The sequence below is a fragment of the Gouania willdenowi genome, chromosome 12, assembly GCF_900634775.1.
Source record: "Gouania willdenowi chromosome 12, fGouWil2.1, whole genome shotgun sequence".
In the NCBI taxonomy this organism is placed as follows: domain Eukaryota; kingdom Metazoa; phylum Chordata; class Actinopteri; order Blenniiformes; family Gobiesocidae; genus Gouania; species Gouania willdenowi.
This window is the reverse complement of record NC_041055.1, coordinates 9,877,544-9,894,961: the sequence shown is the minus strand read 5'-3', so window position 1 is coordinate 9,894,961 and position 17,418 is coordinate 9,877,544. Positions and strand designations below refer to the sequence as shown.

Here is a 17,418-nt window from a genome sequence, read left to right as displayed (position 1 = left end):
CATTAATGAAAGGAAAAGCCAAAAGTGGCGACAAATGTTTATATTGTGCAGCTGTTGGTTAATTCAAGTGCTTGTGTAGCATTTTTCATTGACCAGAATCATCTGTATGGCAAAACTTTATTGAGAAAAGCATGGTGATATATATTGTATTTAATCATTTTGAGAGAAAAACCCCAAGGAGATATGACTTTAGCATTAGTTAATTGTCTTAAGCAGAGCTCCCTTATCTTTCACACAAGCCTATTTGTAATATGTTAAGGTTTTATTTCAGACAATTTATTTTAGGAAATTCACTTTGAAATTTACTTTGATCTCCTGACATGTTTCGACTGCCAATGTCAGTCTTCCTCAGGGGCATCTACTGATTGTTTTCATGTGTCCTTACTTGAGTGTTCTCTCAGGTCGGCCACGCCCCCTGTTGCCCAATGGTCTCTGGAGAAGAGAGTCCCAGGTGTGGGAGAGTGAAAGCATTCCCTCATCCCTGTTGATGTTAAAGCTATGCTTCCTGATCTGGATGGCGACTTTGATCGAAGAAGCCATCCAGATGAGGACATGTATGTGACCAGTAGATGCCTCTGAGGAAGCCTGACAGTTGTCAGAAGATCAAAGTAGATTTCAAAGTACATTTCCTGAAAAAAGTTCTTTGAATAAATGAAACCCTAACATATTATTTAAAAAAATAAGACAAAATGAACTTGATGGAATTATTACGAGCCTATTTTTGTTCATTTAGCAGTTGAATGAACTGACAAAAGGTTTTACAAGATACCCTGCTGTTGTAAAAAATAACAGCCTGAGTTCCCAATGATTAATAATGTTATTTTTACAGAAGGGGTGTCCAACCTCCATCATGAAGAGCAGCAGACATCCTATGAACTCATTCAGTGGGGCCGATCCGTCCAACATTCCCCATGCACGAAACCCAACTGTGACCATCACCTAAACTGAAAATGAATCAAGATGCATGTTGATTGTTTGTAACGTATCAGGTTGCCAGAGTTTGTCTACGCCATAATTTCACATTTTATAGTGAAATGACTGAAGAATTAAGGCTGGGTGGTATATCGGTTCATACCGAATACCGGTATATATTTTCATTATGATATGAATTTTTAATATACCGTCGTACCGGTGTATTTGATTACACAACTTTTGGAACGCTACGCTGCGCAGCGTTTCAGACTGGACCCTTTTCAACGTTGCACTTCTAAATAGGAAGGTAAACAGTAGCGCTCTGGTGTTAGTTGTGGTGTAAATCATACGTGTAAATGGATAAGAAAGACGCAATTGAAAGCTCTGAAGCTGCATGTGAGCATGTGCCTGCGTGCGCATGTCTCTGCAACAGGAAAACAACACTCACGGGCACGGAGGCATGGTTAGCTTAGCTTGTTGACAGTAATACACATTCGGGTGCTTGGGTGTGGGTGGGTGGGGGGGCAGGAAGCTGGTGGGGGGTTGGGGTTGGTGGCGGGATGCGCTGGGTGCTCGGCTGCTTGGGGCTTCCTCAGATGTGTGTGTGGGGGGCGGTGGCTGCTTCTCGGCCTGGGATCTCGGGGGCGTCTGGGGGGCTGCTTGGCTGTGGGGGGGGTGGCCTGGGGCTCCTTGGCCCCCGCTCTATCTGCTGGCCTGGCTGCATCTGCGGGCCTGGGGCAGTTCCTGGTTTTGCGGTAGCGGTTTTTGCACATATACTGGTCTACAATGCACTGGCACCCTTTGGGATGTGGGATAAAACTCATACTGGGCTTAACTTTAGACACGTTAATCCCAAGTACCTGCTTTAGGTAGTACCACTCACTCATTCCTCCTGTCCACAGCCACCACCATTATAGCTAAGCTTCACACTTGTCACCATACTGGCTTGATTACACAACATAATAAGCACAATACGTTCTACAACTTCACATCTCACCCTCACTGCAAAATAATCTATTCTTCCCCACCCTTTCTATTTCCTACCTTGAGTTGAGTCTCTCCTTCCTGCTCCCCCCCGCCCCCTTCCACCACCACCTAGGTGTAACACTGCTCTCCCTTTTTATATCCTCCCTATAATAAAATATTTCTTACCCTTCCTTAGGAAGGGGTGGTGATGGTCACAATTAAGACATGCATTGCTGTCTCATAATGATTGCACTTCTTGTGCAGACAAGTGAAAAAAAGTAATACACAAAAAAGACAGCAAAGAATGGCCATTTGTAATTCCTATAACGCAGAAATAAGTCCTGGTGGAGGTGCAAACAAAACGCTACCTTATTCACCATAAGAAACCACCACACCACTGAGTATGCAGCATTGAAAGCTAGAAATCAAGCTAAAGCTAAGCTAGCGGGGCAGAATTTAGAAAAATACAGTGATATACATTTTTGGTCATACCGCCCAGCTCTATGAAGAACACATTCCATGGTTTGTTCCTTGTGTGTTCTGTTGTTCAGAGAACAGCGATTGACTGACTTTTGAAATCCTCCTCTGAACGACAAACAAAGGTCTTGGGATAAATCTAAGTCTTAATGTTAATACACTTCTTACTGGGCTGTTACATACAAAACACACCCATTGCTTTCATACACATTTAAAAGCTTACAACTGAAAGAATAAAACTGCACTCCAATAATCCCAAAAGAGAGACAGAGGTTGGGTAAGCAGCGTGTGAGAAGGATAAACACAGCAGATCAGAAGCAGGAGGATTGACAATGTCAACTGATGGATCTTTTTAAAATGACAATTCAGCATTAAAGCTTTAAAGACACAAACACCATTTCAGTAATCGTGGGTATTTGATGTCCTTCAGGCCTTATCCTGGAGCGTCGATGTAACCTGACTTAGATGATCAAGTTCTTTCAATGGTATCGTGTATGTAATCATTTATAATTTTTTTGGGCTGGTTGGGGGTGCAAATTAATTCATTTTGTTGTCTCAGTGTGAAAAAAAACAAACGTTGTTTAAGTCTTTGTGTGACGTTTGTATATTATCCTCCAATTCCTCTTTATGTCTAAAAACACGTGTTATAAGTTCATTTCGGTGTTCAAAATAGCCATTGCAGTGAATAGGTCAGTCTTAATTTCTACAAAATATTAATTAATAATTAATGACGATATACTGTAGTGTAAATAGTAAAACAGTCATATATTTATGTCTTATGATATTGTGTTTTATACCTGTTTATTAAGGGTGTCTCGATCTGATATAGATATTGGATAGTGGTCTAATATCAGCAAAAAAAAAAAAAAAAAACTAAAAATACTAAAAACTGGATTTCCTCAGCCTGCATCTTTAAAATCTGAAATATTTAGTTTTTATTGAATATGGTGAGGTAATTTTTCATTATTTTATATTTATTTTATTGAATTGTTACTAGTAAATGGGTAAAAATGTGTATAACCCAGTGTTTTTCCACCTTGGGTTCACCTGAAATGTCTTGTAATTGATTTAAAAAATGGATTAAAATTACTATAATTATTATTTTTATTCAAATACACATTAGAGATTTTTTGGGCCGATACTAGCCTTAGCCGATGACCGATACGCACTGCCAATTTCCTTGAGCTGATATTTGGAGCCGATACTACTTTTTCTCCCTCAAGTTACACAATGATAACAAATGGTACGAGTCTCAATTTTTTTTAAAAAAAGAACATTTATGGAAATTAACAAAGGTGAGGTACAACAAGAACAAGTAAAAATATTTCTGCTCTCTGTAAATAATGCGGATTGGCAAACGCAGCGAAAAACACACGAAAAAACCGCAAAAATTGGCTGATAATATAGTATCGGCCAATTTTATCACTGATGCACATTACACACAATACATATACAATAACTGTGTCCTATACTAAACTTTCTCAAATATAAATGTAGTTCAAATAAAATGCAGTATAAAAATATCTGAGGTGCACTAATCCTGGCTATTCTGTATTTGTAACACACTTTAATAAACATGATCAAAAACGAATTCTAGAGAGAAAAAAAAATGTCTCTGGGGTCTCCGGACATTTGTGGTATCAAAATGGGGTCACGACCTCTGGTGTAACCCATGGTTAATAATAAATACAGACTATTGCTATCTGACTAAAAACACTTGATTAAGCTTTTTCTAAAATTCTACACTAGAAAATAAGTAACAAAAGTATGTGTAATTTGTGCTGATCGGATTTATTCATATCAGCCAATAATCAATGGTGCAACGTTGGTATGGTATAGTAAGTGAAAAAGTTGTGTTTGGGACAGTCCACTGCCTATCTGATTCAGATTGATTATCCCAGGCCCACACCTTGAATTTATTGCTGGTCTTTTGTAGGGCGGAGGCGGAGTCATAAAGTGAGAAAACCTGTTCACCATCAGTCGGACACAAAGCCATGTTTTATTCTCTCTATTGAAACACATAGCTGAGCACAGCGAGCGGATGTGCCGGTGCCACTTTTTCCTGAATAATTATTTCCAGTTGTGTTACTAGTAAAACCAGCATATTGTACATTTTTCATCTAAACTTGTTTGTTGCTGGAAATAATAAATCTACGTGGAATAATAAAAGAAAGCATTGGGGCTGCAGCTCACGTTTGAAATATCTGCCATCACCCACGGCTATGCATCGGAAGTCTGTCACCAGGTAAAATGAATACCAATATCTATCATATGATATCATGTGAAAGCAGTTTGTTCTCTTGCTTTATTGAGATCATTTGTAGAGTTCCTTGGTAAAGTGCAGTGTATTACAGTGGATGATTATTATAAATCTCCTGAGAGATTATTTGTCTGCCCAATAGCCTAAGTGCTGCAGCGTAGGAACTCTCACCAGCCTCATCATGTCCAGTTAAAGAAGAATCATGGAGGTCAAACCCTGCAGGGAATAATCCAATAACACAGTCACAACAAAAACAAAGATGATGTATTCACCTTTTTTTCACCTTGTCAAACACTGCATCCGTCATTATTTGGCCTAAGGCTCAAACATCCAGCAGCAAAGTTTTATACATTTCTCTCACAGCTTTACAGGGTTTTCTCTCATCTACAATTGTTTTAATAATCAATGAATCCATCCATTTTTAATACCGTTAAGAGAAATTACATGTTTTGTAATTGTAATACTTTATGATCTTATTCCATGACTAAAAGAATAACATCACACAAAATTTCCCCTTAAAGCTGATATCCGGAATTTCTGAAAAATCTACATTTATGTATGATTCTTTTGAAATGTGAAAAAATACCTAATTAGTCTTTTGCTATGGTCTACTGCTGGTGGACATTCATATACATTAATCTATATAAGCCCCTCCTTTGTCCGATAGACCCTTATACATATGGAACCGATCGCCGAATGCGCCCAGCCAATAGGCTTCAACTTCCTGTTTTGAAGACTGTCAATCAAAGTGAATGCGGAACTGTGCACGGAAACAAGGCCGCGTGTCACAACAGCAAACAGGTAAATAAGATTTTCTCTCTTACACCTGACCCATAGACCTATATCAATGTGACCCGATGCGACCCTGTTTTGTTCCGCGATGCACATGCAGAAAAGTAGAGGCGTGGCTTCTGGTAGATTGGTAGAGGCAGGGAGAGGAAGTGGAGCTGTTGAGGGCGGGACATCGAGACGTCCTCTCAGAAACTCTTTTTATTGCACAAAGTTAATAGACATAGAAGAATCCACCTTTTAAATATGTGTTATTGAAATAAAGGCCTAATAAGCAACAATGCTTAATTAACACAACTACAGAGTTTCCCTAAACAGCACATTTCAATCCAACTTGAGGTGAAACTGAACTTTTTTTTCACAAATTTCAACAATAAGCAATATATTTTGGTAGTAATGTACATGCTTGTAGGGATATTTTACTGTAAGGACAATATCTGTTAGGGGTGTGTCCACAAAATAATCCAATAACAAACACAGCTTCCTTTAAACCACTTGTGTCAAACTCAAGGCCCGGGAGATAATCCGGCCTTTTAAAGCAGTTATTCTCAACAATAGGGTCGTGGCCCATCCTTTGGCCACCGGTGTCAACTAATGCAATGCAGCTTCCCACCACTTGGTGGCAGTGAGCTGTCATTCAGTTTTTGAACACGCTCCAATAAGCAGCAGCAGATGAAGACAGGTGCAAACTTTTGGCTGAAGTTATGGAGAAGTTTTTAAAACAAAATAGTGAAAATGAAAGTGATGCCCCCACCCCCCCCCCCCACCCTCAAAGGCGAAACGTATCCGCACGTATAACCCTGACTTTATTAAGTTTGGCTTTGTGAACGGAGGCAGTGATGTTAATTTTATTTTTCAGAATTTTTTTCAGTTTTTTGAGTATCTAAATCAAAATACTTTGGGATTTCTGATTTTTTTTTTTTGTTATTAATATTGACTTGATCTTTTATATTTGTTCTTGTAGCAACATGATTTGTTCTAATTGCTCACCTGTTCAGTGTTGTTGTATTTGAAGGTTTACATACACAATAAAAAGAAATGTCTTTAAGATGATCACAGTGTATCATATTTATTTTACAAGGTTTTAGCTTGTTAAACTTAAGCGGACTTAATTTAGTTATTGAATACATATCAAACCAAGACTCGGATCAATTGAAATGAAAGTGTTAATATTTAAATGGGCCCCGGGCCACTTTGTATTCAGTAAATTGGGTCCCGAGGTCAAAAAGGTTGAGAACCTGCTTTAGAGCATCCAATTTGGCCCACTGAAGACAGTAAAAATGATAAAGAAAACATTAAATACTGTATAAATTACCAAATAATTCAGTTGTAGATATCTCAAATGAACAAAATCAGTGAAACTCCACAATATATTTAGGAGCTTGAAGTTTTCCCACTCTTATATCACATGAATGCAGTCATTTTTTATAGCAAATTATGGAAAGGAATCTAAACATTTTTACATTACACAAAAATTGGCAGATTATTATATTGTAAGCAGGATTGCTGTTTACTCACTTCTATGCAGTTTCCGTTTTTCTGTGTATATTTTATTGTTATTCATATGTGAACGCAAAACATTTTTTGAGACGTTTAAAATGATCAGGTACATGTGATTGTATGCCTCGGAGCATCTATTTACTGCTCACTTTATTTTAAAAAATAACTCAATTGACAAACTTGTGGTTTTTGGCCCATATTTACAGCTACATTTATTAGCCTTAATTTGAAACAAAAGCTGTTCGCAAAGGAAAACTTGTTGTTACCCATGGATACATCGTTTCAGCTCAACTCTTTTCTACTGAAGAGGTTTGGTAAATATGAAGGGCATGACACTCCTCCTGTAATGAGATGATCATTCACATTTCAGTTTGAACCGTCTGCAGTTTGCATAATCGGGTTGTTCAAAGGAACATCACTTGTCAAATCACAGAGAATAATTCCATTTGCTAAACCGACCTTCATGTATTATGTCATATGTTTGAAATAAAATGAACTGTACTGTGTCCTTTGAAAAAGTCCGTTTTGATTCCTTAACGAGTTGATGCTGTAAATTCAGTCAAAACCTTGCAGTCGACAACCGTGAAAAAATGAAGGCCATGGTGGATTTTTCAGTAAAGGTTGATGGTATGCAACTGTTGGCCGTTTTCAGCCATGTAGCATTCATTTCCCTCTTTTTCAACAAATAAATGTGAAAAAGTGACGGTAATGCTAAATGACGTGCATGTTGATATTGTGTGTTATGTAAAAAAAAAATGCTGTGGGATGCTGTGTGGTATGTGAAAATTCTAGCAAACCTATGGGTACTGAATAGGGATGTAACGATTAATCGTAAGGCAGTTAAAAATTGATTCATAGGTACCACGGTTCACATCGATGCTCTGAAAATTGAATCGCAGTACTTTTTTTAAACAGCAGAGGGCATTAATCCTTGTAGGGATATTTTACGGGCGGAATCTGCTACTATTTTCTTTCTGGCCGCCATTTACTGTTAAACATGCTCATAAATGATTCATTACTCCTTTAGCACCGAAAGAATATCTGTAATATTACGTGAATATCTGTAAAAGTCACGTTTTTCTATTAGCTCTGTCTGCTAGCATAGCTTTTCTTCTTCACTGGTGGAATAACTGCATGCCAACCAACCACTGGGTTACCAGCGCCCTCTGCTGGTCTAAACAAATATCTGACGTAAATACAGTGAAATGACTATTTTTTTTTTTTTTTTAAAAGTCCAATTGTTAAGGCACAAAATACATTTTCAGTTGCACTTTTAAAAAGAAAAAGAACTATTATGCAGTTTTGAATTGTTTACTATAGAACCAGAATTTAAATTAATCATTTTGCATAGTTTATCAAGGGATTCTTTTGACAATTAAAAATAAAAGGAAAATAGTATAGTATTTTCCCCAAAAAAATAAAGGAATATTTTTAAGTCATTTGTCAACATTCCCATTTTGTAAAATAAATCGTGAGAAAATCGTATCATGAACCCAGTATCGTGAATCGAATCGTATCGGGAGTTGAGTGAATCGTTACATCCCTAGTACTGAACTAAGCTCTTAACAAAAAAAACACATTATTGAGATCCTTTGTGCAAATGTTTGAGTACGTAGAAGAGTTCTGCTTTAACGTGTAGACTTTAAGGAAACTCGTTCTTGCCTCATGGGGATAACTGCACAAATATTATTCCTACAGGGCTTGTAGACACATCAAAATTATGCAATAAATTATGAAAGTTATTAATCCTCCATTTATCCTCGGGGTCAATTTGACCCCATTCAATCTTAATCATTCAAAAACTATACCTGACTTTTACTTTCTTTGCTTCATATTTGATAACTTTTCCTAATTTGATAGGTACAATTGATTAAGCATAAATTTATCATGATGATATTTTCACCAATGTGCCGAACACATATTGCACACATTGGTGTTCCTCTGACCCCAAGCTCCTTTTGCTGTGTAAAATGTGTCTGTGTGTGACTTTACAGTTCCATTGACCTGAAGGTGGCGCTGCTGAAAAAGTCACATCATCACCACAACTAATAGAGTTCATACGCTTGTGGTCATTAATGTTGTCAGTAAATTTGAGAAGCTTGGGATGAAAAGATGAAATAATTCTAATTGGTGGCGCTAGAGAGCAGGTCTCTGTGTCATTATCAATGGGTTATTTATTTATTCAACAAATAAACAAAGTGCCTGACACAAAAAACTTGGTCAACAATTTCCTGAAAATCCTTTTCTGGAGGCAAATATCCCTGGGGTCAGATTGACCCCAAGGGTAAAATGTGTAATATTTAAGGATAATAGGAGGGTTAAAGCAGTTTGTGCTCTGAAAGGTTAAGAGGTCATGTTGCCTATAGTGAAATATTTTTAGTCATTAAAGAAAGCGAGTTCCTCTTTATGTATTCTGGTTAAGGTTGAACGATTAATTGCATTTGTGATATTATCGCGCTTTAAAATGCATTTTTTTCTAATCGCAAAGGCTGCAGTTTTTTATCTATTTTTTTTCTTTTTTCTTGTCCTGTCTTGTACTGTCCTAAGTTCAGACAGTGTTTAAGAAGTGCAGTCCACATGTTTGCATGTTTCATGAAACGTGACGTTAGTCAGATATGTTGAAGAGGTAAAGCCACAGATTTGTTTGCTTTATTGCTGCAATCTGTGCTTTAAAATGTACATTTTATATTTATTTCAAGTCTAAATAAATCTGAAATTGTTTATTATGAAACAGATTGATTCATTGATTGTGTTCATTGAAAAATACATGAAAAAACAAATCGCATGTTAAATCGCAATTGCAATATTGAGGAAAAAAATTGCAATTAGATTATTTTCCAATATTGTTCAGCCCTACTTCTGATTGGAGTCCATCTAAAATCACCTGCAAATAACACGGCTGGGCGTTAAAGACTGAACAGACCATTAAGTGTGAGCAGGACACATTTCTGCTACTCAGCCAATTTGGTGTATAAATGCACCAAAGACCGTGTGTGTGTGCATGTGTGTGTGTGTGTGTTTGTGTACCTGAGATAAATGCACTGTCTGAGTAAATCATTCTGCAGAGTGCGACGTGGCTGAGAGAAATAGGGAAAATTAACGACACGCACATATACATAGAAACGTACACAATCTTGTGTGTGTGTGTGTGTGCGCGTGTGTGTTTGTACTCTCTTATACCATCAATTAACTTAATTAAAGTGTTTGGACACAATTTATTGACAGCAACAGCCTGAGAGAGAAGAGAGTGGGGGGCGGGTTGGTGGGTGAGGGGGGTTAGTCGAGCAATTCCTCACTCAGCCTGAAACCTTTAAGCAATGCAACAAATGCACAAATCTTTCTGGTGCATCCACAAACTTTCCTCGAAATGATTTAAAATCCAGTCCGTGGAGTGCCTTAAAACTGCTTCCAGAGGAGCCATGTTTGTGCCACACAGACGTAGCCTGTCTTGTGTCTCTCCCCAAGCAACGACCCCGCCGAGCTTATGCACATTAGAGATGCTCACCGTGATGTATTTAAAGAGTCTGACTCCATAATTACAGCACAGTGGTACTGTTGGAAATGTATGTAATGGTTGCAAAGGTCACTGAGCGCGTCTGTCGTTAACACTCTGCTAAAGTCATCAAGGCACAGCAAAAAAAGCCGACATTTCTCAATAGAAACACCGTTTACAAACAAGGACTAGAGACCAGCAAACTGCAGCTACGCAGTTAAAATTGAAAGCATCCGAAAGTAAGTGGTTGCAAAAAAAAAAAAAAAAAAAAAAAATCAATAGATTATTTAAACAATGAGTTACAGTGCAGGGTGCAACCTCATTAGCTTATCTTATAGATGTGATAGCAAAGCCAACCAATGGAAGTCCAGTTCCAAAGCTGCAGCGTATCCCAAAAGGCCAAAGTTTCCCTGAGAGGTGGGACGAAGCTCATTCATTTTATCATTGATCCTCTTCCAGCTACACAATAACTGATTAAGTAAGCACAGCCCAGAAAGAAAGAATGTGAAGGTTTATGAAAAATCCAATGAAAGCCTTGCACAGACAAAGATAGCAGAGGGAGCCCAATGCAATCACGCACCTTTCTGCTTAATACCATATAGCCGACATGAGCAACTGGCAGCCTGGGGGCCACATGCGACCCCCACAAGGAAATACACAAGATGACTCCAAGAACACTAAAAACAAAATGACGGAAAAACACACGAGATGACTGCAAAAAATACACAAAAAAATAACTGAAAATAAAGAAAAAGACACAAACATCAAAAACACACAAAATCCCTCCAAAACCACACAAAATATTAGGGGTGAGTATTGGCAAGGATGTTGCAATACGATACGTATCGCGATACGATATTATATATTCTACCCAGTTAATATCAAAATTACTGTGTAGAAGTCTCAAAGTAACCATGACAACATAATGACGGCATTGTAACAACTCTAAGTGAGAAAATTCAGGATAAATCACCCATAGTTACTGATAATGCACAAAAATAAGAAAAAATTATAATGTATCCTATTGTGTCAGTTTAAACACTGATCTGAATAGATTATATGAAAATAAAATGCCTGTGCATACATAAATATTGCAGGCATTATACACTGCCATCATTAAATCATGTGCATCAAATAATCATTGCACACATCGAAAGCATTGTAACCACCACTGAAATATTGCAGAAATACAAAAAATATTGATTAAATATATATATATATAAAAAAATAAATCGATTTTTAAATTTAAAAAAACGATTTAAAATCACCACCAAAAAATCGTGATATATCGTGAAATTGATATTTTTCACACCCCTACAAAACATTGACAAAAGGGGATGAAAAGGAGATGAAAATATACTATATGATAACAATGCACATGAAATGAGAGAAAACCACAAAAAATGACAACAATATACACAAAACAACAAGAAATATATACAAAAATGACAATAATAATGTTCACAATAGTTTTAAATGCTGACCTAATGTTCTCGATTCTAATTTGGAGTAGATTCTAATTGCTGACAGAAACTTTCATAATTTGGTTATGGAATAATGGTTAAGGAAGCAAGCTTGTAATTGGAAAGTCACGGGTTCTAATCCAACCTTAGCCATCACTGTAGGAGTGTAGAATGTCCCTTAACCCTAACTACTCGTGATTTACGTTGCATTGGATAAAAGCATCTGCTAAATGAAATTGTAATTCTAATCTTTGTAATAATGTGACCCTCAGGTCAGACAATCACATTTTTTTAGCCCCCAATGTGATAAAAAGTTCCCCATCTCTGCCATATAATAGCATTTAATAACACGTGGGAATCTGCCTGTGTTCAATGCGTATCAGAGTTATAGATATCAAAGCCTTCATCTCATTCCTTAATCCCTGCTTTTGTTTCACATGATTAAGCTTTTCATATGTGCGCTCATATCCCTCTGTTTTGGTGTTTTATGGGACCTGTCAGCTCAAACTGTGCAATTTCCCTTAGGGATTAATAAAGACTATCCATGCAATCAATCAGCAGCTTAACCTGGTCTGCTTTAACCACAAGTTAAAAAATGAGAGCCTAATACCGCTCACATCCTATAAGTAAGGAAGTATGGAAACTTTCATCAGAATATTTCAAGCTGCTGGAGACAGAATTTTTATTTTTTTTATTTTTATTTTATTTTTTATCAGATATAGACATTGTGTAGGCCTCATAGATCAATAAATCTAAGACCAAACAATGTAAAAGGTTGAATTTTGCTGCAATGAAGTTTGTTTTTATCTCCACTGTAAACACTTTCTTACTATCATTGTCGGAAAAGTCTTGCGCATTGCATCATGGAATGTGGAGTTCCAAAGTTCAGGGGCCAAATTTGGACCAGTTTGATCTCAAGTGGGCCGCAGATATTAGGTGGAAAAAAAAATAGTAATTTTAACATCCAACATCAAAATTCTTGATTTTGGAACAAATTTTTGTGTAATTTAGAGAGATTTTGTAGAATTGTTTGAGAGAAATTGCAAGATTTGTGGAAAAATTTAGAGTTTTTTTCCACAATTTTCAATTTAAAATGACTGCATTCATGTGATATAAACAAAGGAAATCTAAAAATACTGTAGAGTCTCATTAAATTGCTGAATTTGAGATATCTACAACTGGATTATTTGGTAATTTACACAATAATTAAAGTTTTCTCTGTCACTTTTTGGTCTCCTGCGGGCCAAATTAGATGCTCTAAAGAGCCGGATTTGGCCCTCGGGCCTTGAGTTTGACACGTGCCGTAGACGCATGCATAGAAGGGTTTTTCTATCATTCTTACTGTGATTTCTTGTGTTTACTCCCCAGACAGTGATTGACTTGACTTAATTTCTGTTGTAGTGGTTCCCAGTGCTCCCTGTGTAATTACCTCACTCTGCCAGAAATTCAATTTCAGCCTGATTTGGAACTTTCCAAAAAAAACATCCACCATTGTTTTGTTGCAAGTTTCAATGAAAACACCAGAAATATGTTAGGGAAGAGTTTTTTTGGGGGGGGGGGGGGGGCAAACACAAGAAATCACAGTAAGAATAAAGTAATAACACTTCTATGCCTCCGTCTACCAGACTCCACTTCCCACAATGCAATGCGCAAAAGTTATTATTTACAATGACAGTGAGAGAGTTTAAAGTATAGATATAAATTAATGGACTTTGGATATTTTTTCAATATTAGCCATTTTTTATTATCATTATTATTATTATTATTATTATTATTATTATTATTATTATTAGCACTTTAGAGTAGCCATTAAAAGAAAAAATATAGAACATAAAAAAAACATCCATTTGAATGTATGAAAAAAAGTTAGAATAATAGCATGTGCATGGGAGAGGTAGAAGCCAACAGGCTTACAAATAAAAAGCTGATATAATAGGATAAGGATATAATATAATAGTGCCTGATCAAAATCCTTATCCTATTATATCCTTAATAGGATAAGGATTTTTGTTTTACTTGATTGTGAACAGGTATATCTAAAGTTCAATACATGTTAAGAATTCTATTTGTGTATTTAATTCAATTTCTAATATAGACATTTATATCATATGAGTGTTTCAATTGTTTTTTATAATCAATGTGCTTTAAAAAAAAAAAAAAAAAAAAAAAGTATATCGGCCTCAAATATTGGCTTCCAAAATCTGCTTTCGATATCGGCCATCGGCTGAATTAGAAAAAAAAAAAAAAATTAAAAAAAATCGGTATCTGCATCAGCCTTTGAAAATCCCTTATCGGTCGACCTCTAAAAAAACTAAATATCGAGCAGCAAATTCAATCTTTTACTTTTTTTTTCAGAGCAAATGATCTTAATTTCATTGACATATGAGGACTACACTATATATGTATTTATCTGATAGATATCATTGTACCTCTAAATAATAAAACCAACTAAACTGAAACATGTGAAACAGACGTGAAGCTAAAAAGCTTTTGATCCTCATCCAAAAACAGACGACAGAATATTCTGACCTTTCACGGTTGGGCCATAACATTATGATCACCTGCTGAACATTGTGTCTAGGGTGAAGGAACCTCTGAAGGAAACATGGATCACAACAGGGAAGAGTTGAACACGTCAGGTCACATTCTTCACGTGCTCTGTGGTCAGCAGGGCTGGAATTCTCACATCATTCTAACAAAACCTGCTTTTTAAGCCACACTGGCTCATTTGTTGGACTGGACCACCCTGACCAGCCATGTCCTGGTCACTGGATCACACTTTCTTCTTCTTTGGCCTTCTTTGTATTAACACTGAGCAGCAGTCAAGAAAACCATCCACACAGCGCCTCCAATTTTGGAGATGCCTTCACCCGGTAGACTAGACACCGTGATGAGGTCCTTGGTTCAAACATTTTTCTGCTCAACAGCTTCAAGGAGGACTTGTTCACCTGCTGTTTTTATATCACATTAGCTGCATGGACACAGATCAGCAAAGGTCATATTTGTGTGGCTGATGTTATATGAAGAGACTCATTAGATTTGCTCACATATCTGTTTTGATTCTACTCACTTTTCTTATTATCTTGTAGAACAGGTGTTCTCAACCTTGGGGTCAGGACCCCATTTGGGGGTTGCAAAACACTGGGAAGGGGTCGCCAGATATTTTTTGAACAATTTGAGCCCATTCCTGCTCATTTTTACTCTTTTTTCTGCAAGTACACCCACAGTTCCCATTATTTAACCTATTTTCCTACTTTTTCTCGCCAGATTTTTGCTCCTTTTAATGCATTTTTGCTCCAGTACTCCCATTTCTAACACTTTTCCATCAATTGTCAATGCCTTTTCTGCAAAAAAAAAAAAGAAAAAAAAGAGAAATCCACTTTCAAGACATTTAGGCACTTATAAACCCTTTCCACCATTTTTATTACCAAATGTCACATATAATTACCAAATATTGTAACTTTTAACCTCTATTCGCTATATTTCATGCTTATTTTTGCCAATTTAACCACATTCAAGGTTTGTCATGCTCATTATTTACCAGTTTAAATTCATTGTTTTTAAGCCATTATTGACACTTTGAACCCTTTGACCAGTTTTCACTCTGATTTGCAATTTTTAACCAATTTCTGTGGTTTTAAAAATCCAATTTCACCACTTTTTCCATCATTTTTTGTCACTTCTAAACCCATTTTATTTATGATAAAAAAAACAAGGATTTACATCTTTAAGATGACTATATACTATGGCTTAGCACAAATAATAATAAACTTCCTGGATAACAGGATATTGTTCAGATCACAGATCCATAGAACAATGCACCATCATTTTGTTGACTTTATGGATGGGCTCCAAAAAACTTTCCCCTTTATTCCCCCTTATAGATAGATGGTCCTGTCTCCATATGGTTGTTCTTCAATGTTCATGTCTGTGTTCAACCAACTTCAGATACACTGGGGATCCCTGGTCTCTGGTACCTTTATTTTGGGGGTCGCGGGCTGAAAAGATTGAGAACCACTGCAGTAGACTAGCAACCGTGAGCAGGTCTGTATTTACTATAGAAGTAATGACACGAAAACTTTTATTTCAACTAAATTCCACTCAATGCTTGAGACACATTTATGGGTTTAAATGAGCCCGCTGTTCCACAAATGAAAAAAGCACATGGAATTATTGAGAGGGTACTTGTGATTCAGAAGAAGGGGTACAAATGATTTGACAAAAATGTGAAGGGGGCACATGGGACACACAAAGATTGATGGGCACCACTGATATAAAAGGAAAGGATTCGATAAATGGGTGAAATGTAATAGTTGGGATCAGAAAATGACTCAATAAATCTCATCCATTCATCGTCACATCAGCACCTGCCAAGCAGAGAATCAGTGTCCTTGTGATGTTTGAGATTCAAAGCAACAGGAGCACCAGTGACCACACGCACTGGGTGGTGAGAGGGTCCTGAGACGCAGACCACCGGCGCATGGTTCATCTAAAGTAGGCGAGCCCAGCAGAAGCCACACACACACACACACACACACACACACACACACACACACACACACACACACACACACACACACACACACACACACACACACTCCAAGGCTTCCCCGGGTCAGAGCGCAACAAAAGCGCGCATTTAGCGCAACAAATGTCTCTACACAGAGACGCGCGCGCACACACACACACACGCACACACACGCACTGCAGGTCAGAGGCATTACGCATAGATCCCTCTCTCTGTGCCACTCACCCTGTGCCGTGGAGTGAGCAGCCAGTGCGCAGCAGAGCAGCAGCAGGTAGATTCCTCCTGTCCTCCTCCTCCTCCTCTTCCTCAGCATCAGCACCTCCCAAACATGAGCAGTACATCCAAACCACAGCAGCTCCATGCTGCCCGGTTCCTGTGTCAGTCCCGATCACACACACGCACACGCGCACACACACACTTTAGTGTCCTGCTCCCTGTGGGTCTAGAACGCCTCCTGTCAGTCAGTCCCAGGGATCAGAGAGGGGTGCAGCAGCCTCTCCCCTCTCCAACACAACACCCGGAATCTCCAGCTGGGCTTTGGTTCCCACACACACACACACACACACACACACACAAAGAGAAAAGACTATCCCAAGAGCGCAAATGTGGGACGAGTTTCCTCCTTCCCAGATGAGAAGAAGTTGAAAAGACTATGAAGGCTGAGTCTCCATCACTCCAGAACCGCTGCTTCCCATTCACACAGAGGAGAGCCTCTGGTCTTCCACACAGGCGTCCTGGAGCTCTGCTCAGCCTCAGCCTCAGTGCCTGGTTTGAGGGGATGGACTCGAACCTCCTCTCTCTCTCTCTCTCTCTCTCTCTCTCTACAGCTGGAGAGAGAGAGAGAGAGGCAGGATGGAGAGACCAATGCAGAGAACAGTCATTGATCTTAAGTGGATTGAGGTAAAGCCTGGAACTGGATCCTGGAGCAGGAACAGCGTCAAAGGAGACCCAACAGCAGGGAAGGGATTAGCTGAACTCTGCTGCCCCCTCTGGTCAAACCCATGAACATCACCTCTGAGCTCAGCTGCAA

General features: G+C 38.0%; 1 protein-coding gene across 2 annotated transcripts in view; it reads right to left on the bottom strand.

Moving 5' to 3' along the window:
- dcc (DCC netrin 1 receptor) overlaps positions 1–17,140 on the bottom strand; it is a 400,100-nt gene extending 382,960 nt beyond the window's left edge. For both annotated transcript variants that reach the window (XM_028463510.1, XM_028463511.1), the window contains exon 1: positions 16,614–17,140. In XM_028463510.1, the coding sequence (XP_028319311.1) occupies positions 16,614–16,749 (136 nt within the window). In that variant the 5' untranslated portion in view covers positions 16,750–17,140. The remainder of the gene's footprint in view (positions 1–16,613) is intronic.
- Between the last annotated feature and the right edge of the window lie 278 nt (positions 17,141–17,418).